We start from the raw sequence: 23,091 nt of genomic DNA, 5'->3' as shown, positions 1-23,091 counted from the left end.
AAGCTTTTTAATAAATATACCAGGTCTTCATGTCATTATTTCAGAGCAAAGACAGGTGTAGAAAATGCCTGTACTTTTACAATGTTCCTGGCTTATCTGTGTACATTCATGGGTGAGGCACAGGCATACACATATACCACACACACAAAATAAAGTGTAAGAATTGAGCAAACAGGGACACCTCATAAAAATAACTAGGAGCCAGGAATGTTCATTAAGCCTAAAGACAGAGCTTCAGAAGAGCTTACTTAACAAACATCCATCCCAGGCCAGCCTGGTCTACAGAGTGAGTTCCAGGACAGCCAAGGCTACACAGAGAAACCCTGTCTCGAAAAACCAAAACAACAACAACAAACAAAACAAAACAAACAAAACAAACAAACAAACATCCCCAAGAGATGCCATAATTGCGGGCAATAATGCCTGGTTTCAGGAAATGTCCCCCAGGAGGCCAGGAGAGGTGGATCTCCCACCACCCCTCCTACATGCAACAGGTATCTCCTCCTCTCCTGGAGGACAAAGGTCAATAGAAACAAAAGAACAATGAGAAAGATAACCAACCCACTTTGTAAGTTGTAAAACTCTGTTCTGAAAAGGTATAAAGAGTATGGGTTTTGTCCCTCATGGTTGCCTTTGCCTGTATGCGAGATGACCCCAGTATACTGGATTTATAAAAACCTCTTGCTAATTGCATTGATCTCTGTCTCTGCATCTTTGAGAGTGGGACATCCACCCCCAATTTAACATCTTGGTGTGTGGGCTGGGAAGATCCTCCTCTCGTGGGACCAGTTATTGGAAATCAAGCTCTAGCAGATACTGTGGTTGTTCTGTGTCTGTGTCTGACTTTTTGAATCTGTATCTCTGATCTGTGCGGCCGCAGCAGTTTCTTGGAGGTAGTCTTGTGAGGCAGGTAGACGTACCTAGCCGTCACAGACTACAAGAGTCCTGGACACCCTGGACTCTGTCTGGGAAGTCGGATTCGAAAGGGTTGGAGTTGATCTGCAGGTGGCGGCAAGGAGGCCACTACCAAGCTCTTTTGTTTTCTGTTTGTGGAGCTTGTAACAGGGGCATCTCTATCTGTCTATCTCTGTCTTTTTGTTTGCGTGTGGACTTGGACTGACGATATTTTTGGACAGCATGGGGCAAACTGTGTCTACCCCCCTGAGTCTGACTCTTAAACATTGGGCAGAAGTTAGGTCTAGGGCCCACAATATCTCAGTAGAAATGAAAAAGCACAAATGGAAGACTCTTTGTGCTTTGGAATGGCCAACCGATGACTGTTTCTCTTTGACTCCTATTCGGTTAGTCAAACAGTGGGTCTTTAGAACAGACCCTGGGAGTCACCCAGACCAGATCCCATATATCCTGGTCTAGGAAGATTTGGTGTCTAACCCTCCCCACTGGGTCTGTCTGTGGGTTGTCAGACGACCTCGTTGTACAGGACCAAGCCAAGAAGAATGTCCTCTCACACACCAAGGCCAGCCTTCTCCTCTTAGACCTCCCTCCTCCCTACCTGCCTGCACTCCAACCTAATGTAGGTCCAGCCACAGGACCCCCGGCACCAGCTGCTGGTCCTTCGGCCCCACCAGAGGAGGAAAGAGGTGCAGAGACTTCATCCTTGGAATCAGAGAGACCTTCCCACAGGACCCACAGCAAGAGAGGGATGTTCCCAACCAGACCAATATTTTGCCCCTTCGGGTCTATGGCCTCCTCCCGATGAGCAGGGCCACCAGCCCCTGCAGTACTGGCCGTTCTCAGTGACTGATTTGTATAACTGGAAGACCCACAACCCATCCTTCTCTGAAAACCCTCAGAGCCTGACTAACCTCATTGAAGCTCTGGTTGTCCTGGAACTCACTCTGTAGACCAGGCTGGCCTTGAACTCAGAAATCTACCTGCCTCTGCTTCCCAAGTGCTGGGATTAAAGGCATGCACCACCATTGCCCAGCCATAAGGTTACTGTTACATTTGCTTTTATCGATCAGATAAAATCAAGATATCAGGAAGAAGTTGCAGAAACTAGATGGGTTACAAGATAACTCTTTGAGAGGGTTAGTGCAGGTGGCCAAGAAAGTGTTTTATAACCGAGAGACAGAAGAAGAGAAGGAAGATAGGAAACAGAAAGAACATGAAGCTAGAGAATTAAAAAAAGAAAAGAGACACGAAAGGAATCTTCACAAAATCTTGGCCACAGTAGTTAGAGAAACTAGAGAACCTAGTAAGATAGTACCTGGCAACCAAAGAGAACCCCTGGCCAAGGATCAATGTGCTTACTGTAAAGAAAAGGGGCATTGGATGAGAGATTGCCCCATAAAAGAAGAAAAAGGGGCCCTATGTTTCAGACAGAAAGCTGGTGGGGCCTAAAATGCTGGCCATTCATTCAAGAGAACAGTGACAGAGAATAGAAGGGATGGGGTTTGGATCCCCTCCCCGAACCCAGGGTAACCCTTACTGTGGAGGGGAAATCCATTCAGTTTCTGGTAGACACAGGGACAGAATATTCAGTCCTCCTACAATTGAATGGGCCAATTTCCAAAAAGAAGTCCTGGGTCCAGGGGGCTACTGGCAACAAACAATACTCATGGACTACCCAAAGAGCAGTGGACCTAGGTGTGGGCCGGGTATCCCACTCGTTCATTGTCATCCCAGAATGCCCTTGCCCCTTGTTAGGTAGAGACCTTCTCACTAAGATAGGAGCACAGATCCATTTCCTCCCAGAAGGACCCCAGGTCAGGGGCTGGCAGGGAGAACCCATCCAAGTGCTGACTATGAAACTAGAAGATGAGTACCAACTTTTGAGAATAAGGATTGCAGGCCTGAAGATGTAGATTGGTGGTTACAGAACTTCCCACAGGCTTGGGCTGAGACAGCAGGAATGGAGAAAGCTAAGAACCAGCCTCTGGTCCATGTGGAGCCGAAGGCCCAGGCCAGCCCAGCAACCGTTTGCCAGTATCCTATGTCCAAAGAAGCCTGAGATGGGATCTGGCCCCACAGCCCACGCTTCCTCCAACTGGGGATCCTGCAGAGTCTGCATGGAATACTCTCCTCCTCCCAGTACGAAAGCCAGGATCCAATGACTATCAACCTGTCCAGGACCTCAGGGAAGTAAACAAATGGTTGTCCAACCTCCACCCTATGGTTCCTAACCCGTATAACCTTTTGAGTTCTCTGCCTCCCTCTAGGATCTGGTATACTGTACTGGACTTCAAAGATGCCTTCTTCTGCCTATCACTGGCCTCTAAGAGTCAAGAGTACTTTGTATTTGAATGGCAAGACCCCAAGTTGGGTATAATGGGCCAGCTCACGTGGACCAGCTTGCCTCAGGATTTCAAGAACTCCCCCACTATTTTCAATGATGCCCTACATCAAGACTTATCTGCTTTCTGAACATCCAATCCCCAGATAACTCTTCTGCAATATGTAGATGACCTTTTAGCTGCATCCAGCAAAGAACTATGTTTGGAAGGGACCAAACATCTACTTGTGGAACTGGGAGTTAGGCTATCATGCCTCAGCCAAGAAAGCCCAGCTATGTTGTCAAATAGTCAGTTACCTAGGGTATTTGCTCAAGGAAGGGAAGAGATGGATATCAGACTCCAGAAAAGAAACTGTGTTTCACATCCCACTGTCCATGAGTCAAAAACAGGTTAGAGAGTTCCTGGGCATGGCAGGCTTCTGTCACCTGTGGATACCCGGGTTTGCCAAGATGGTGGCTCCTCTCTATCCTCTCACCAAGAATAAGTGCGGGGGTAGGGGGAAAGAGCAGGAGGCTTTTGACCCCATCAAAACGGCCCTCATGTCAGCCCCTGCCCTGGGTCCCCCTGATGTGACTAAACCATTCCATCTGTATATGGCAGAGAACAAGGGCATAGCAAAAGAGGTCCCATGACCCAAAAACTGGGACCATGGAAGAGATTGGTGGCATACCTCTCAAAAAGGTTGGACCCTGTGGCCTTCAGGTGGCCTGCCTGTCTGAGGATCATGGCCGCGGTTGCAGTGTTGGTTAAAGATAAATTGACTCTGGGACAAGATCTGGTAATATCTGCTCCACCTGCCCTAGAGAGTGTGGTCCGCCAGCCCCCCCAATTAATGGCTCACTAAAGCCCGAATGACTCATTATCAGACTTCGCTACTCAATTCTGACAGGATCACATTTGTGCCCCCCACTGGGCTAAATCCAGCCACCCTTCTCCCTGACCCTTATCTTGAACCTCCCATCCATGACGGTCAACAAGTGCTCGCTGAGGCACACGGCTGGTGCAAAGACCTGTCTGACTGACCCTTGGGTGATGCAGAAAAGACTTGGTTCACAAATGGGAGAGGTTACCTAGAAAAGGGGCAGAGGAGAGCAGGTACGGTTGTGGTGGATGGACAACAGGTTGTATGGGCACAAACTCTGCCAGAGGGAACCTCTGCTCAGAAAGCTGAGCTCATTGCCCTCACAAAAGCTCTTGAACTAGGAGAAAGCAAATCAATAGATCAATATCTACACAGACAGCAGATATGTCTTTGCTACAGCCCATGTCCATGGCGCCATCTACCTGCAGTGGGGATTACTGACCTCGGGAGGAAAAGAAATCAAGAACAAACCTGAAATTCTGGCACTACAGGAGGCCTTATACAAGCCAGCAATAGTGAGTATTATTCACTGTCCAGACCACCAAAAGAGTGATTCCTTTATAGCTCAAGGGAATAATTTGGCAGATCAAGAAGCTAAGCCAACAGCCTCTAGAACAACCAAAGTGATGGTGGCCAGAGAGTCTGAATTGCCTGAACTTAAGTTCCAGTACACCACTGAAGACCTGGTGGTCATCAACAAATGCACCGATGGACCCATCTAGGGGTAAGCAAATTAACACAAACTGCTTTGATGTCTAAGTATCATATTCCAGGACTAAAACATCTGGTAGAGCAGGTGGTTCACAACTGTATACCCTGTCAGAGGTGAACATTTGCAGAAATAAGACTGACCTTGGTAAACGATACCGAGGGGACTGGCCAGGAGTCTTCCTGGAAGTAGACTTCACAGAGATAAAACCAGGCAAGTATGGCTACAAATATCTTCTAGTTTTTATAGATACCTTCTCAGGATAGCTAGAGGCCTTCCCTACCAAGCAAGAGGCCACAACAATAGTAGTCAAGAAGATACTAGAAGAAATTTTCCCCTGATTTGGACTGCCCAAGGTAATCGGATGTGATAATGGCCCGGCCTTCATTGCCAAGGTAAATCAGGGAGTGGCCAAGTATTTAGAGGTCGACTGGAAACTTCATAGACCTCAAATAGACCTCAGAGCTCAGGACAGGTAGAGAGGCCTAACAGAATTCTAAAAGAGACCTTGGCAAAATTAATCATAGAGACTGGTGCAAACTGCGTGGTACTCCTTCCTTTGGTCCTATTCAGGGTTAGAAATACCCCTTCCCACTTCAGTTTGACCCCCTTTCAAATCTTGTATGGGACCCCAGTGCCCCTAACACTCTTAGGGGATGTTATTGAGCCAACCTGTCATAGTAATAATGATTTGTATATCAGGTTAAAAGGGTTGCAGGTAGCCGGGCGGTGGTGGCGCACACCTTTAATCCCAGTACTTGGGAGGCAGAGGCAGGTGGATTTCTGAGTTCGAGGCCAACCTGGTCTACAGAGTGAGTTCCAAGACAGCCAGGGCTACACAGAGAAACCCTGTCTCAAAAAACCAAAAAAAGAAAAAAAAAGAAAAGAAAAAAAGGGCTGTAGGTGGTGCAGAATGAAGTTTGGCCGCAGCTGGCAGCTGCCTATGAACCCGGGACCCCTGAGACATCGCACCAGTTCCAGGTTGGAGATGCAGTCTGTGTACAATGACATTGAGCCCAGACACTTGAGCCTCGCTGGAATGGACCGTACCTTGTCTTGCTAACCACCCCAACTGAGGTGAAAGTAGATGGTCTTACACATGTCACACATTAAAACTGCTCCACCAGACCTGGAACTACACCCTTGGAGATCACAGACTACTGACAACCTGCTGAAGCTCAAGATTGTTAAAAATGAGACTCCCATTGGTCATGGTACTGTATCTTAGTTCCCTTCCCTTGAGCCCATTTGGTGCCAGCCCTCACCAGCCATGTAACCTGACTTGGATGGTAATTACTGGACATGGGGACATAATATGGAGCAGGTCCAAAGTCACTACGCCAGGCCTATGGTGGCCTGACATGTTCCCCTATGTGTGCAAACTGGCCTTTGGGGCACCAGCTAACTGGGATATGGAAGGATATTACGATCCCAACATGCCTGCTCCCCCCCAGCTGGCATGGGTTAGACCCATTCAGGGGGTGTGGACATGTGAGTCAGAGGAGTCAACTCTGTACTCTGACTTTTTATGCTTTCCCTGGACTCCATCGAAAGTGTTCCTTTAATCCAACATGTGGAGGTTGAGATCATTTTTTTCTGTAAAAATTGGGGCTGTGAGACCTCGGGTGATACATACTGGAAGCCGTCCTCCAGTTGGGACTATATAAAGGTGGCTGCCAACTATAGCCATCATGAGGCACGAAAACCAGGGTGGACATACCGTTCGGAGTGTGAGACCTGGTGCCACCTACTCTTTATTACTTTTACAGTGCCAGGAAAACAGGCAACCCTATGGACAACCGGTTATACACGGGGACTTAAATTTTATAAGGAAAAATATGATGATGGGCTGATATTTACCATTAAGCTTTAGATAGAAACCCCTTATACTCTGCTAGGCCTGAATTCAGCCTTGAGCCCTCCTCGTCCACCTCATCCATGGGTCCCTCCCCAGATTAATCCCTAAAATGGGAACTGCCACACCAACTTCTGTGTTAGAGACCACCACACTCTCTCTAGAGGCCCTGCCCGCATAGCCTCCAGAATCTGATCTGGGTACTGTATCTTAGTTCCCTTCCCTTGAACCCATTCGGTGCCAGCCCTCACCAGCCACGTAACCTAACTTGGCTGGGTCAATCCTCTCCTTAATATGCTAACTAGTGCCTTTAGAGTACTCAGTGCTATGTACCCTGAGATGACTAGAAAGTGTTGGCTATGTTATGATGTGGCACCCCCTTATTATGAAGGTATTGCATGTGTTGGTACTCCTACCATTTCTTTAGAAGCCTCTCATTGCACATAGAACCATCAACAAGTCTGCCTGACCCTGTCAACTGTTACTGGAAAAGGACTTTGTGTGGGTCAGGTCCCACAAACCCATCAACATCTGTGTAATGGTTCACACCCTCTGATAAACAATCCAACAGGATACCCCTCCCGCCCTTAGACAGATGGTGGGCCTGCGCCTCAGGGATTACAACCTGCATAAGTTTAGAGATTCTAAATAACAAGCATGATTTTTGTGTTTTGGTCTAGATAGTGCCTAGACTGCTGTACCACCCCTATGAAGATGTACCGAGTTACCAGGATCCTGAGGCTGGAAACTTAGTAAGACACAAAAGAGAATTGGGGATTACCCTGGCAGTCATTTTGGGGTTGGGCTTAGGAGCTGCAGGGGCAGCCAGGGGATCAGTCACTATGACCTTAAAACATAAGGCATATGGACAACTGAGAGCTGCCATTAATTTAGATATAGAGAAAATAGAAAAGACCTTGACTGACCTCCAAGAATCCCTGACCTCTCTCTCAGAGGTGGTCCTTCAGAATAGGAGAGGATTAGACCTGCTATTCCTTAAAGAATGAGGTCTATGTGCCGCACTAAAGGAAGAGTGTTGTTTTTATATGGATCACTCAGGAAGAGTCAAAGACAATTTAGCTAAGATTAGAGAGGGTTTAGAACAAAGAAAAAGAGAAAGAGCTCAAGGCAAGAACTGGTTTGAAGCCTGGTTTAATTCCTCCCCTTAGTTCACAACTTTGGTCTCTACACTGGTAAGACCACTAATTATACTCTTACTATTACTTACTTTTGGCCCCTGCATTGTAAATCGCTTAGTTGCCTTCATTAGAGAGCATGTCAGTACTGTACAGATTATGATGTTGAGACAGCGATATCAAGAAGTGAACCAAAATGAATTACAGCAGTATAGCACATAATCTCAAGATTGAGATATTTCCAAGAAAGAGGGGGAAATGTAAGAATTGAGCAAATAGGGACACCTCATAAAAATACCAAGGAGCTAAGAATGTCCATTAAGCCTAAAGACAGAGAGTTTCAGAAGAGTTTACTTAACAAACACCTGTCCCCAAGAGATGCCCTAATTGCAGGCAGTAATACTCAGTTCCAGGAAACATTCCCAGGAGTGGGTAGATCTCCCCCCACCCCTCCTACATGCAACAGGTATCTCCTCCTCTCCTGGAGGACAAAGGTCAATAGAAACAAAAGAACAATGAGAAAGATAACCAACCCACTTTGCAAGTTGTAAAACTCTGTTCTGAAAAGGTATAAAGAATATGGGCTTTCGTCCCTCATGTTCGCCTTTGCCTGTATGCGAGATGACCCCAGTATACTGGATTTATAAAAACCTCTTGCTAATTGCATTGATCTCTGTTTCTGCATCTTTGAGAGTGGGACATCCACCCAGAATTTAACAAAAGAATTATTTTAAAAGTACATGCAAGGGCTGGTGAGATGGCTCAGCAGTTAAGAGCACTGACTGCTCTTCCGAAGGTCCTGAGTTTGGGTCCCAGCAACCACATGGTGGCTCACAACCACCAGTAATGAGATCTGATGCCCTCTTCTGGTGCATCTGAAAACAGCTACAGTCAATTATGCAGGAGCGAGTGGGGCCCCGGCAGAGGTCCTGAGTTCAACTCCCAGCAGCCACATGGTGGCTCACAACCATCTATAATGGGATCTGATGCTCTCTTCTGGTGTGTCTGAAGAGAGTGACAGTATATTCATACACATAAAATAGGTACTTCTAAAAAAAAGATTATTGAGCACAACCTGGTTTTTATAATGCGTTTCAGACCAGCAAGGGCTATATAGTGAGACACTGTTTTTTTGTTTTGTTTAGTTTTTTTTATTTTGTTTGGTTTTTCTAGGCAATGTTTCTCTGTGTAGCCCTGCCTGTTCTGGAACTCACTCTGTAGACCAGGTTGGCCTTGAACTCAGAAATCTGCCTGTCTCTGCCTCCCAAGTGCTGGGACTAAAAGCGTGCACCACCACTGACCGGCTGAAACAATGTTTTTTTTTTAAAAACAAAACAAAACAAAACTCTGTTTTAGAAACTAAGATGCCAAATTACCTGCTAAAAATTTCACTGCTTGTACTTTAAAACAAACAAAACCAGAAATGAAAATCAAAGCATGCCCCTCTTACTCTATAGACCAGGCTGGCCTCAGTAGCTATCTTGCTGCCTTGACTTCTTGTGTGCTGGGATGACAGGAATGAGCTGTCATTGTAATGTATCCTTATGTTTTACCAGACTACAGTTTCCAAAAAAGATTTTTTTTTTTTTTGAGACAGGGTTTCTCTGTGTAGCCCTTGCTGTCCTGGAACTCACTCTGTAGACCAGGCTGGCCTCGAACTCAGAGACCCACCTGCCTCTGCCTCCCAAGTGCTGGGATTAAAGGCATGTGCCACCGCTGCCCAGCCTCCAAAAAAGATTTATTTATTTACTTATTTGTTTTTTTAATTGTGTATAGGTGCTTGAAGTGTGAGGATCGGGGTAGGGGTGTGTGTCTTGGGAAGCCCTGGAGCTTGAGTCTGTGAGTCAGCTGAGGTAAGTGGTAGGAACCGAACCCAGATCCTATGAGAGAGAGATGGTGTTCTTTTTCTTTTTCTTTTTCTTTTCTTTTTTTTTTTTTTTTGGTTTTTCAAGACAGGGTTTCTCTGTGTAGCCCTGGCTGTCCTGGAACTCACTCTGTAGACCAGGCTGGCCTCGAACTCAGAAATCTGCCTGCCTCTGCTTCCCAAGTACTGGGATCAAAGGCGTGCGCCACCATTTCCCTGCCAGACAGTGTTCTTAAGCACAGAAAAGTATCTCCAGTCCCCAGACTCAATGCTTGAACCTTCAGAGAGCAGGCCATAAGGGAAGTTTCTTTGGCTCTTACAACGGTTAGACAGACTCTCTCCCTGCCATGGCCAAGCCAGAAAATGCAGTGTCCAGCTGAGGTGGGGCTGTAGCGAGCTGTCTGCAGTTCACCGTGCCTTTTTTGTATCACAACAGCAAGGCCTGTCTATACAGGGGGAAAAGTCCTTTTTCCAGTTGCTGCTGATACTTTCTGATTAAAGAATGACACAGAAGCAGTTTCAGGATGGTAGAAGTGGTTGAGGAAGAGGGAAACCTGTCTGAGCAGTTTTACCCAGTGGTGAGCTGTGACCTCTGCCCTCCAAGGGCCCTTCGGGCACAAAAGCTCTTTGCGTGGGGCGAAAGTTTCCGATTTTAAAAGATAGGCAACCCCCGAGGGTATCAAGATCTTAACTCATTCTTTTCCCCTTAGAAACTGCTGGATTTCTGTGGCTGGTGGGGGACTGAGGCTGCAACCCAGCTTAGAGCTGTTTCCTAGCGCCCTGGGGCTCTGGGTACAGAGTTCTGCATGCCTGGAAGCCCTGGGCTTCTGAAGGAATCCTACAAGAGGTGAGACCAACCAGGGACAAATGTGGGGATTGAATCTAAGGCATTTGTTCTCAAGTTTTGCACTGCTGAGACCCTTTAATACAGTTCCTCATATTGTTGTGAACTCCCGCAACCACAAAAGTATTTTTGTCGCTATTCCATAGCTGTGATTTTGCCATGGTTATGAATGGAAATTTGGTACTTTTGGAGATAGGAGGTTGTTAAGGGGGTCGCGACCCATAGGTTGAGAACTACCCATGAGGTTCTGTGTTCCTGCTAAGCAAGCACCTCCATTGTAACACTGAATTCCAATGCCAGCTCCAAGATGACTTTCAAAACAGATCTTACGTCGTCCATTTTGTTTGTTTGTTTGTTTGTTTGTTTTGTTTTCTTCACTTGCAAGCAGAAAATAATTTAACAATGCTTCTTTTATAATAGCTTAAGAGTAGAAGTGACCAACTAGAGGCCACCTGTCCAATCTCTAAGGAAGGCCATCATTGAGATGGCTCAGTGTGCAAAGGCATTTGAAGAGAATCAATACCTGCAGATTGTCTTCTGACTCCCACATAAATGTACACACACACACACACCATGACAAAAAAAAAGTAAAAAACCAAATCGATAACGAGGTATGTTAAACGAGAAGATACAAGGAGGAGCACACGTCTCCAAAACACAAGTTGCACTTCTACAGCAGGACATGAAGAGCTAAGACAACTGTGTCCCTGTGTCATCAATGTGGCTGAGGTCAGGGTGAAAACCAGTCCTCTTTGTCAAAAAAGCAGGGGAAGAAGGCAAACAAACGAGTATGGTATGATTTGTCTACAGGAGCCACATTCACAAAAATAGAAAGTGTGGTTGCCAAGTACCAGCGACTGGGAGGTGGAGGATGAAGGGTGTGGGAGAGCTAAGTTTCAGTCTGCTGTGATAGAGCCACACACAGAAGAAATGTACTTAATCCTGGCTGGAGAGATGGCTCAGAGGAAGTGGGAATCCTGCTTTTTGCACTCACATCAGATGGCTAACAACTGACTGTAATTCTGTGAGATTCCCGGAGGGACCCCCACACTCAAATCCTGGGAGTGATGACCCCACAGACCACTAAGACATGGACTTGATGCAATCTGCAAGAGGCTTTTTATTCCAGCTAGCTGGGGCAAGACTCATATCCCTCACAGGGGTAGAGGAGTCTGGCACCGAGCAAGGTCTTAGGCAGCTTTTTATTTCTGGGCAGTTGCTGGGGCAAAAGGGAAGACTGGGGTAAGGGGAAGGTCGGTGGGGGGGGGGGAGGTTTCTGATTGGTGCTGGCTCATGCTAGGGTCCAGGGGCAGGCTAGCCACCTGGCAATTGTTTTGGGCCAGGTTGTTTTTGAGTTCTCTTGCCAAGTTGTCTTGGTTCTCTTGTTTCTGGGTTCTTGGGAACTGGCCTCCCATTGTTTTTAGGTTCTGGGAGCAGGTCTCCCACTGAGTTCAACTAATGGCTAAGTTCCCACAGTAGAGTTTGAAAATTTTAACCTCTCAATTCCAGCTCCAAGAGATCTGACATGTCTCTCTCCTTGGATGCCTGCATTTGTCCCGGAACTTGATCTGTAGACCATACTAGCCTTGAACTTGGAGGTCTGCCTGGCTCTGCTGGGTTTAAAGGCATGTGTCACTCTGACCCTCCCCTCTCATTCTCAGTACTCCCTGGTTCAGCAGCATTCAGTGGAACACCTACCCCACTCCCTCACAGCTCATTTGTGACCAGTTTTGGTTTGTCCAGTTGGGTTTGGCCCCAGAACAAACTGGGCTTCATGTCCATGGGTTGGGATGGCCTCAGGAGTCTCAGGAGTTACTCTAGGTTAGAACATAACACCATCAAAATCAATGTGGTAAAACTGGGTCTCTACTGGGCAGTGGTGGCGCACGCCTTTAATCCCAGCACTTGGGAGGCAGAGGCAGGCAGATTTCTGAGTTTCAGGCCAGTCTAGTCTACAGAGTGAGTTCCAGGACAGCCAGAGGTATACAGAGAAACCCTGTCTCAAAAAAACAAAAACAAAACAAACAAACAAAAAAAAAAACAAAAAAAAAAAAAGAAGAAATTTACTGGGCTGGCGAGATGGCTTAGCGGGTAAGAGCACTGACTGCTCTTCCAAAGGTCCTGTGTTTGGATCCCAGCAACCACATGGTGGCTCACAACCACCCCTTAATGAGATCTGACGCCTTCTTCTGGTGCGTCTGAAGACAGCTACAGTGAATTAAGCTGGAGCGAGTGGGGCTGGAGCATGTGGGCCGGAGTTCAGTTCCCAGCAGCCACACACATGATGGCTCACGACCATCTATACAGCTACAGTATACTCATACACATAAAATAAAATAAAAAAATAATAAAATCAAAACAAAAAAGAAATTTACTTTCTTTTATAACACAACTGTTTCCTTGCCTTCGACCATATCAGGAAAACCAGGTACTGAATGACATTAGGTCATACTTGGGTTTCTGTTCCTGTAATCCAGAAAAGAATGCCAAGATTTCTTTCCTTAAAAAAAAAAAAAAAAAAATTACTGGGCTGGACTTGAGAGATGGCTCAGAGGTTAAGAGCACTGACTGTTCTTCTGAAGGTCCTGAGTTCAAATCCCAGCAACCACATGGTGGCTCACAACCATCTGTACATCTGTAATGAGACCTGACACCATCTTCTGGTGTGTTTGGAGACAGCTACACAGTGTACTTACATATAGTAATAAATAAATCTTTAGCTGGGCCGTGGTGGCGCACGCCTTTAATCCCAGCACTTGGGAGACAGAGGCAGGCGGATTTCTGAGTTCGAGGCCAGCCTGGTCTACAGAGTGAGTTCCAGGACAGTCAGAGCTGCACAGAGAAACCCTATCTCAAAAAACAAACAAACAGAAATAAATAAATAAATAATAAAAAAATACTTATTTTTATGTGTATGAATCTCCATGTGTACCTAGTACCAGAGGGGGCCAGAAGAGGGCATCATATCCACAGGAACTGGAGTTACAGATGGTTAATGGCCACTATGTGGGTGCTGGGAATTAAACCCTGGTCCTCTGGAAGAGCAGTGTTCTTAACTACTGAACCACTTTCTAGCACCTCAGATTCCTTATAGCTAGACTTTATAGCCTTGTCACAGGACCCTCAACTGTGAGCAAGATGTCATGCCCATCTTTCTTACATACACGGACCCTTTTACACTAGCCTTCCTTAAACTCAGCCTCCTCGATGACCCTTCCTCTGTGTGCACTCAAGGCCCTGGTCAGTCTCTGGCTTCTCTGTTACTAGTCACCCCACTGTTGCTACCTCCCTCTTCCAACTCTTCCCTTCTCCCTCTCCTTCCTTTGTGCCTATGGGGCTTTCCCCCTTCAAACCCAGATACATGCACTCTCATACATGAACTTAGGAACTTCATACCAGGCATTCAAGGAACCTTTGAAAACGGCACCTCTCCCTCTCAGAGAATGTCCTTCCCCTTCTCAAGTTGGCTGATGGGGACTGTGGCATCTCTAATCTTTCCCAAATACAAATGTGTGCTGGTCTCCTGTCCAGCCTAAACTACTAGGCACATCAAACTCTATTTCCCTTGGCCCTCCAGGAAAAAAATAGCCTTTTAGTATCTCCCCTTGTTCTTCAGGAAAACAAATGTCTTTGTATCTCATATGGAAATTACAAGGTTAACATAGAAAGGTTCTTGGTTGTTTCCTCTGCCTTTGTTCTTAATAGACAGCTTATCCAGGGTCACCTGGTGTCTTCCCCACATCTGGAAGGACTGTACTATAATGCTCTGTAACTCTTAGGAGACAAAAAGATGCATAAGAGAACCTCCAACAGATGCAAGCAAAATAAAGTATGCCTGAGACCTACCACAGACCAAACTTTATAGCTTAATAACATTAACAAGCAATTTAAGTTTGGTACATCCTGTCATGATTGTAATTTAGATTCAACTCTTTCAGAAAACTGGTAAGTGTGTTACGTTGCTTTATGATAGGACTTAAGGAAAAAGGAACTAATAAGAAAGAAAAATGTAAGCCTGGCATGGTAGGTAGTCCATGCCTTTAATCCCAAGGAGGCAGAGTGAGGAAGGCTTTGAGTCTGAGGCTAGCTCACAAGGGCTACATAGTGAGACCCATCTCAAAAAAATAAGTAAGTAAAAAAAGTAGGAGAAAGGAAGAGAGCATGGGGCCGGATGCTTCTGCCTGTTCTTTCAGAGCCCCTTGGTTCAGTTCCCAGCAACAATATGGTGCCTCAAAACCCTCTGTAACTCTACCAAACCCAGTGTCTTCTTCTGGCACCAGCCACACATGTTCTTACCCACTGAGTCATTTCTAGAGCTCCACTCTTAATGTTCGTTGGCAGCAACTAAAAGAGAGTCCAATCATTTTTGAACCATTTACCCTAGGCCTGGTCTCTAGAGAGGCTCCTTAAACCATCCCTAGACTGAGGCCTTTAAAATCCACATGGTATTGTTACAGGTTTATCTATATTACCTTTGGCTTCTATTCCTGCCTCCCACTACTGAGGACCTTCTGATGACCCTACCACTGACACTCCCTCACTTCTGAACCTACAGCCCTATGCTCTTTTGGAGGAGGGGTCCTCTCTCTCCTCCAACAATCTTACTCAGCGCTGACTTAGCTCTACAAGAGGAACTTTGTCCTCTCCAGTGATGTAGCCTTGCTAATCTGTGTGCCACTCTGTCGTGATAGGAATAAACAAGTGCTAAACTAATCTCAACAAGACTGTTTGGTCTCGGGGGCTGGAGAGATGGCTCAGGGGTTAAGAGCACCGACTGCTCTTCCAGAAGCCCTGAGTTCAATTCCCAGCAACCACGTGGTGGCTCACAACCATCTGTAATGGAATCTGGTATGTCTGAAGACAGGTACATTGTACTTATATACATAAAATAAATAAATAAATAAATAAATCTTAAAAAAAAAAAAGACTGTTTGGCCTCTGCTCAAGAGTAAGGCCTTTACTGCCTCCAACCAGGATCAAAGGGCCTGGCTGCGGTCTGTCCTAGGGCTTTCTGACACTACTGATGAAGAAACCAGTCTTTAATGAGCAGGCTCAGAGTATTGGGGGTTGGACCCATCATGACCTTCGCTGCAATGCACAATACGCCTGTCCCATGGAAGAAACAATTCATACTGTAAAACTCATTTATCAGCAAAATAATGAGATATTGCCTAGTCATCCACATCTCAAGGAAGTAAACACCTCTGAGCCCCATGACATGGAAACACTGCCTGACTGACCACATGGACATCAATCCACCCAAGCTGAAAGGACAAAAAAGATGTTTGCAAGAACTTCAGGAGAGATGGCTCAGCGGTTAAGAGCACTGACTGCTACTCCAAAGGTCCTGAGTTCAAATCCTAGCAACCACATGGTGGCTTACAACCACCCATGAGATCTGACGCCCTCTTCTGGTGCATCTGAAGACAGCTACAGTGTACTTACATATAATAAAAAATTAGTCTTTGCCGGTGGTGGTGGCACACGCCTTTAATCCCAGCACTTGGGAGGCAGAGGCAGGCGGATTTCTGCGTTCAAGGCCAGCCTGGTCTACAGAGTGAGTTCCAGGACAGCCAGGGCTATACAGAGAAACCCTGTCTTGAAAAAACAAAAAAACCCAAAGAACTTCAAAAGGTGAGGTAGAAAGATGGCTCAGTGATTAGTATGTTAGAAGACCTGAGTTTAGTTCCTAATACTCACCAGGCAACCCACAATTCCAGCTGCAGGGGATCCAATTTCTCCTAGGGCAAACATTATACTCATGTGCACAAACTCACACTCAGGCACACACAAACACATAAGTTTGGATGGATTGGGAACAAAGGACAGCAACCTATGCCCTATTTTTTCTAGGCGTAAGTAGGAAGTCTTATCTTTATTAAGCTCTGAATAACAGGACTTAGCAGAACTGTCCAGCTCAGTACTGTTAAGTGCAGCTGGCAGGGGGCCTAAGATGGAGTGAAGGACCCTGGAATCTGATTATAGGTGGATATAAAGGCTCAGAGAGGCCTGCAGTTTAGCTTTCCATGCATAAGCTCATGTGTGCTTGTAGCAGTGGTTCTGCCACAGGGATCTGCCTGTCTCTGCCTCCCATGTGCTGAAATTAACAGTGTGAGCCATCACTGCCCAGATAAAATCTTTTTTTTTTAAAGACTTATTTATTTTATGTATATGAGTACATAATGTAGCTGTAGAGATAGTTGTGAGCCTTCATCTGGTTGTTGAGAATTAACTTTTTTAGGACCTCTGCTCACTCAATCCGAAAGATTTATTTATTATTATAATTAAGTACATTGTAGCTGTCTTCAGACACACCAGAAGAGGGTGTCAGATCTCATTACAGATGGTTGTAAGTCACCATGTGGTTGCTGGGATTTGAACTCACGACCTGTGGAAGAGCAGTCGGTGCTCTTACCCGCTGAGCCATCTCTCCAGCCCGAAATAAATCTTTTTTAAAAGCCTTTCAACTCTTGCTATTAGCAAACAGAAGCTATCCAACAAGTCATCTTGATAACCTCTGCTACAAGGATGTACCATTCCAGGATACTGAGGTATAGTATAGAACCCATGCTGGACATGGAGGCAACACCTTGGCTGTCCAATCTTGGTGTGCCTTGCCTTTTAAAACTGCGAAGCCTGGGTAAGCTGGAGACAATAAATCTTAAATTTTTACAAGACTATTGAATACAAAGTGATATGCAGGGCACTAATTGGTCTGTGCCTATATAGAATATACTCTTCACCTGTATGTACCTGGGTATATTGTTACATTGTGGATCCCTGTGAAGCATTCCCCAACACCAGACCAATTTAATGAAACAAACAAAAGTATTGTTTTAAAAACTGCTGTATTCAAAGTCAATAATAAACTTTAAGGTAAATATGCTTTAAAACAAAAGCTTAGGAGCAAAAATAAATAATTTACACAACTCACTAACCCAGTTTTTTTGAGTAAATTCATTCTCAGCCATAGAACTATAAGCCTAGGCCAGACCTATGGGAAACTCTCATAGTTGATTATCATAAAAAAACAGTAGCAAAAAAATCAGAAGGCTGAATCTTTAACAACCCAAACAATGGATATATTTTTTGACAGTAGCTCAGATTAGCCTGGAGTTCACTACATAGCCCAGGCTAGTCTCAAATTTATGTACTCCTCCTGCCTCGGGTCTTTAATGCTGGGGTTACAGGCACAAGCTATCATTCCCACCTTCAAACACTGGATTTAATGTTTTAATTTAAAATAACCAAACTTTATAATTTTATACATAATCTGATGCAATGCTAAAATAATCAGCATTTTAGCTTGAAGAAATGTTATATAACAGGGATGGGGCACTATAAATGGAGTCTTCAAACCTTGAAATACAAATAAACATGGGTGTGTAGCAGGACAAAAAATCCAGACATTAACTGGAGGGACATCTGAAGGCTTGCATCCTTTATTTTCTGTGATGGCTTTGGAGTTATGATTGCTTCACATGTGGAACCTTCAGCACATTAGATACAGCCGTGTTTTTCACAGTAAGTTAAAAACTCATCTTGACTGTGTTAAGACCTTGCTGGTCTTACGGGTAGATTTCACAAGTCTGCCATGTGATCAAGAGTAACATGAACTGCTGTAGGGCCCTCATTTCATTCTTCCTCGTACACAATGAATCACGTTGGGATTTTATTCCAGGGGCTATGTACACAAAAGTGTCAAGAAGAAAATGTTCTCTACTCTTGCATAAAAATGTGTCCAGTGCTTCAGGAATGGAACTTCTGCTCTGCCGGGCTGGGCTTCAGGGATTCTGCCGCCAGAGATGAAAGGCTCCTTCCTCCTGTTTTATTGCTCTGTAATTCTGAGTGTTAATCATCCAACCCTGGTGTCTCTCCTTGTTGGATCCTAGATGCTATTCTGATAGCTTCTTCCAGAGATGGCTGTTCTCCAAGCTGAGACCAGAACACACACATCAAACATTAATAATCCAAAACCTTAACCTGGATAATGCAGAAATCCGCCTGCCTCTACCTCCCAAGTGCTGGGATTAAAGGCATGCGCCACCACCGCCCAGCTCCACCTTCACTTCTTGAGTGTTCAGATTACAGGCCTGGGCCTGATCTACCAGGCCTGGCTTCTATGGTGCTGGGGATAGAGACCAGGGCCTGCTAAACAAGCACTATTACCAACCCAGCTACACTCCAGCTACACCCCAGCTACAGGATGGTGGTTTGTTTGGCTTGTCTGAGGAAGGGACTCGCTACATAGCTCTGGCTGTCCTGGAACTCACTGATATCACCCTGCCTCTGCATCCTGAGTGCTGGGGTTAAAGGTGCATGCCATTACTGCCCAGCTTCTGGTCTTTTGAGATCACCTCCATTACAGTAATTGTCTTACATTTACTATACTAAGTTAGGCACCCAGATGATTTTTACACATGGTATAAACACAGAACAGTTATACCTAAGACCCACAGTTGCCAGTCCTGCTGCTGCTCACCTAGTCTGTACTCACCTGAACTGCAATTTGGGTGCCATTGGATGTTGCCACTAAGGTCAGAGGTCTGGTTTCTGTAGTTACTAAATGATGGCTATGTTGTTGGTGTCCCATTTCTGAAGAGGCTGTATGGAATGCTGCCAGGTCTTGAGCTACAATTGCAACCTTAAGTGAAACAAAATGAACAAAACACACATGGAATAATTATATCTATAACTCAAAGAGGTTAAAGTCCATTTTTGGCTGGGGACCAGAGATGTGTAGGCACTTACTGCTGGAAAAGGGCGCATGCACTGTCTAGGCTGCACTCTCATTTGAGGAAGTTGAGGCTCAGAGAGAAGGGATTTAACTATAATCATGAAGCAAGCCAATGGCAAGAGATACAAGATACTGGGAAATGGATCTGCTATGTCTAACTCTAGGGAGAGGAGGCCTCTCTAGGTTCTGTTACTACAGTAGATGCTGAAGAAGTCTCAAATGTTAGCTAATGCACACCACATATGCCTACTTATTCCTGAGTGTGGATCTTCTTGCACTTACTATTAGACTTCCATCTAACTGGATAGCCTGGAAGGATTGATGAAGTTACTGATGAACGGCAAATGTCTCCTTAGACACAGTCCCCACCTTAGACTCATGGATCTCTGTAGTATCTCCTGAAGCTTGTAACTAGATAGGTTAACCCAGACACATTCGCAGCTTAAAATTCTATTATTTTTATTTTACACGTATGGGTGTTTTGCCTCATGTGTGTCTGTGCACTACCTATGTACCAGGTGGTGAAGGAGGCCAGAAAAAGAGCATCAGAACCCCTGGACCTGGAGTTACAGATGGTTATTAGTTGCCATGTGGTTGCTGGGACTTAAACCAGGTCCCCTGGAACAACAGCCAGTGTTCTTAACCACCGAGTCATTGCTCCAGCCCTTTTTTGGTGGTGGTTTTGTTTTCTTGTTTGTGTTTTAAACAAGGTCTCACTATGTATCCCTGGCTGGCCTAGAAATTGCTCTCTACACCAGGCTAGTCTCAAACTCAACAGATCTGCTTGCCTCTGCCTCCCAAGTGCTGGGACTAAAGGTATGTATGCCTAGCTGTATGTGTGTGTTTTAAATTTATTTTAATATGTTTGTGCTTGTGGAAGTATATGCTATGTATATGTGGGTACCCTTGGAGGCCAGTTAGATTATAGGCAGTTGCACATTGCTTAATGTGTGTGCTGGAAACTGAATTTGGGTCTTCTGGAAGAGCAGCAAGCACTCACACACTAAGCTGCTTCTCCAATTCCTCATTTCATTCTACTGTGAACTTTATAGTGCTGATGTAAATACAACTCCTATTAAAGATGGAGAAAAATAACTCCAAGGACTAATTGGCTAAGGAAGTTATAAAACCGGAGGTCAGCCTGAAGTTCACATGTCTAAGTAAGAATGTACAGCTCAGCTTCTAAGCAAGTCTTGCCACAGATGAATGTGTTGACTAAAATTGAACAAAAGCAATTACCTGCTGTCCTTCTGTACCCTCCGCGGTGACCATAGCAACAGAGTGTGCTCCTGCTGAGGAGATGACTGCATCGTGAGTGGGGACTGTGATGGGTGTGCCATCCTGTGTTACCATGGTGATTGTATTGCCAATGGCCTGCATGTCAGCTTGAGATATGTTGACCTGTAAATACAGTGCATTTTACAAATCAGTCAATATTTCCTGTTACACTTAGTAATCTTAACTAAGGACAGAGCCTAATCCTCACATTTGCTTACTTTGTGGGAGCAAAGAAACTTTGCAATGGAATACATAATCTTTCATTCATCAAAGTTTATGTCTGGTTGGTTTTTGTATTTGTGTTTTAGACAGGGTGTTTCTGTTTCTTACATTGGCCTAGAATACTGCAGTAATTCTCCTGCCTCAGTTTCCTGCTTACTTGGGTTATAGCTGTCAAGCACTCCCCCCCCTTCTGCTGTAGTCTCGTATCTTCAACAGGTCTGGGGCCTAACTCTTCCTTCCCTAGCCATCTCTACTTTCATACCCTTCACTCTGCTCAAATCTTTGTTCCCCATGTTCTAGATTTCCTGAGTATACTTCACCTTCCAACTTCTTTACAAACTTTTAAAACCTATCTTCTATCATTCTATCACCTCAAATCTACATCTGACACGCCAACTACTATTTTCTCAAAATACCAAAAACCTTGTCTCAAAAAACTGAGGGGGCAGGGAGGAAGGAGAATTCCAAGCCAGCATGAGCTACATGAAACCCTATTTTAAAAAGAAAAGTTACAAAGCGAAAGAAAGGCAGAGTGTGGTTGCAAACACCTGTAACCTCAGACCTTGGGTGGTGAGTCAGGAGAATTTCCATTAAGTTCAAGCACTGGTCTACACAGAAGTCTAGGCCAGGATGGCCACATAGAGACCTTGTGTAAAAAGTCACCAAACCAAACCCCAATACAAAATAAAACCCAAAAAGTATACTGACTCTAGGAAGCAAGTTCTACTACAAATGGGCAGGAAGAAGGTTCCCCATGGAAGACAGAACATAGGAGGGTAGAGATACCCCCAAAGCCCATGTGCCTCTTTTTTACCCACTTTTTTACCAAAGCTAAAATAACTCTAGCAAATGCTTAGAAATCACATTGCAGTTGAGCTCTTTTAGGTTATTGGTACCTACAAAACAATGCCACATTTATCTCTCAGAGAACACCCATTCCACTATTCTTCCTCAGAGAAAATCAAGATTCTTACTGAGTCAACTGGTCTCGATGAAGCCAGCTAAACACCAAGGGTTTCTGGTAAGGAAAACTGCTCTGGAATGCAAATTTTATAGGTGTTCGTTCCTTAAGTTACTTCCCAGGATGAGGTCATCATGTCCTCCTTACCTCAGTCAAGGCTCTGCGGATTGCTCATCCTCACCCCTGGATTTAATCAGCTCTTCCCTATGCTATGCTTCACCTAGACCCTCTGCTTGTTTGAGACAGGGTCTCATCATGTAGAACAGGCTAGGCTGGAACTCACTGAGACTTCCCTGCCTCAGGAGTGCTAGGATTAAAGTCACTCACCACCACGCCTAGCCAGACCCATTAATTAAAAAATTTTTTTTTATTTATTTGAGCATTTTTTGTCTCTCTACATATATATATATATGTCTGTACACCAGAAGATGGTATCATATTCCATTATATGCAGTTATAAGCCACCATGTGAGTTCTGGGAATTGAACTTAGGACCCCTGGAAGAGCAGCCAGTGCTCTTTGTTTTTTTTGTTTGTTTGTTTTGTTTTGTTTTTCGAGACAGGGTTTTCTCTGTGTACAGCCAGTGCTCTTAACTACTATACTTTTGAAGCTCACAAATCTCCTTGGGGTTCTGATCTTTGTCACACACCAGTTAATGTCATTTGGATTCTATGTATGTGTGGGACATAAATCCAGGCCAGAAAGTTTGGTAAGGTCGAGGAGGTCAAGGCCTGGAGGTGGTAGGCACACACCTGAGGCTTAGGCAACTCCTGCCAGATTCCTGACTTGGAACATGTGTCATGCTTCTCACATAAAAGAAACTTTCCTATGGTCACATGGGTCCAAAACAGAGTTTTCTCCATGCTAATGAGGTCCCTAGAGGCCTGCAGGGCATAGCCAATAAGCTTCCCTTCCTAGACATTCCTCCTTGCAAAAGGTATTTAATCTCAGGCCCACCCTGAGAAGGAGGTTTTTTTTTTTTTTTTTTAAGATTTATTTATTTTGTTTATGAGTACACTGCAGCTGTCAAGACACACCAGAAGAGGGCATCGGATCCCAATACAGATGGTGTGAGCCACCATGTATTTGCTGGGAACTGAACTCAGGACTTCTGGAAGAGCAGTCAGTGCTTTTAACCGCTGAGCCATCTTTCCAGGGTATATGATTTTCTGCATCCATTTTCCACCATGACAATAAACTGTTTGGAACCATGGACTGTCTCTTTTCACCAAGATCTGCTGTGGGGAGCCATGGAGAAGGCCTTCCCCAACAGAGCCACAACCTAATCTCCTGTAGAAGGCCTCTCTGCGCTCCCAGCTACGACTGTCATCGAGCCAGCCGCTGCCAAGCCAAGGACTATTCCACC

At 45.1% G+C, this 23,091-nt stretch overlaps 1 protein-coding gene across 4 annotated transcripts in view; it reads right to left on the bottom strand.

The window, feature by feature from the left end:
• Positions 1–17,361: 17,361 nt before the first annotated feature.
• Znf143 (zinc finger protein 143) overlaps positions 17,362–23,091 on the bottom strand; it is a 40,179-nt gene continuing 34,449 nt past the window's right edge. For all 4 annotated transcript variants that reach the window (XM_031387841.1, XM_031387842.1, XM_031387839.1 and 1 more), the window contains exons 14-16: positions 20,504–20,665; positions 19,025–19,171; positions 17,362–18,462 (exon numbers count right to left, since the gene is read on the bottom strand). In XM_031387841.1, the coding sequence (XP_031243701.1) occupies positions 18,379–18,462; positions 19,025–19,171; positions 20,504–20,665 (393 nt within the window). In that variant the 3' untranslated portion in view covers positions 17,362–18,378. The remainder of the gene's footprint in view (positions 18,463–19,024; positions 19,172–20,503; positions 20,666–23,091) is intronic.

The sequence above is a fragment of the Mastomys coucha genome, unplaced genomic scaffold (assembly GCF_008632895.1).
Source record: "Mastomys coucha isolate ucsf_1 unplaced genomic scaffold, UCSF_Mcou_1 pScaffold21, whole genome shotgun sequence".
NCBI lineage: Eukaryota > Metazoa > Chordata > Mammalia > Rodentia > Muridae > Mastomys > Mastomys coucha.
Note: the sequence above shows the minus strand (reverse complement) of the source record. Positions and strands in the feature narration are given on the sequence as shown.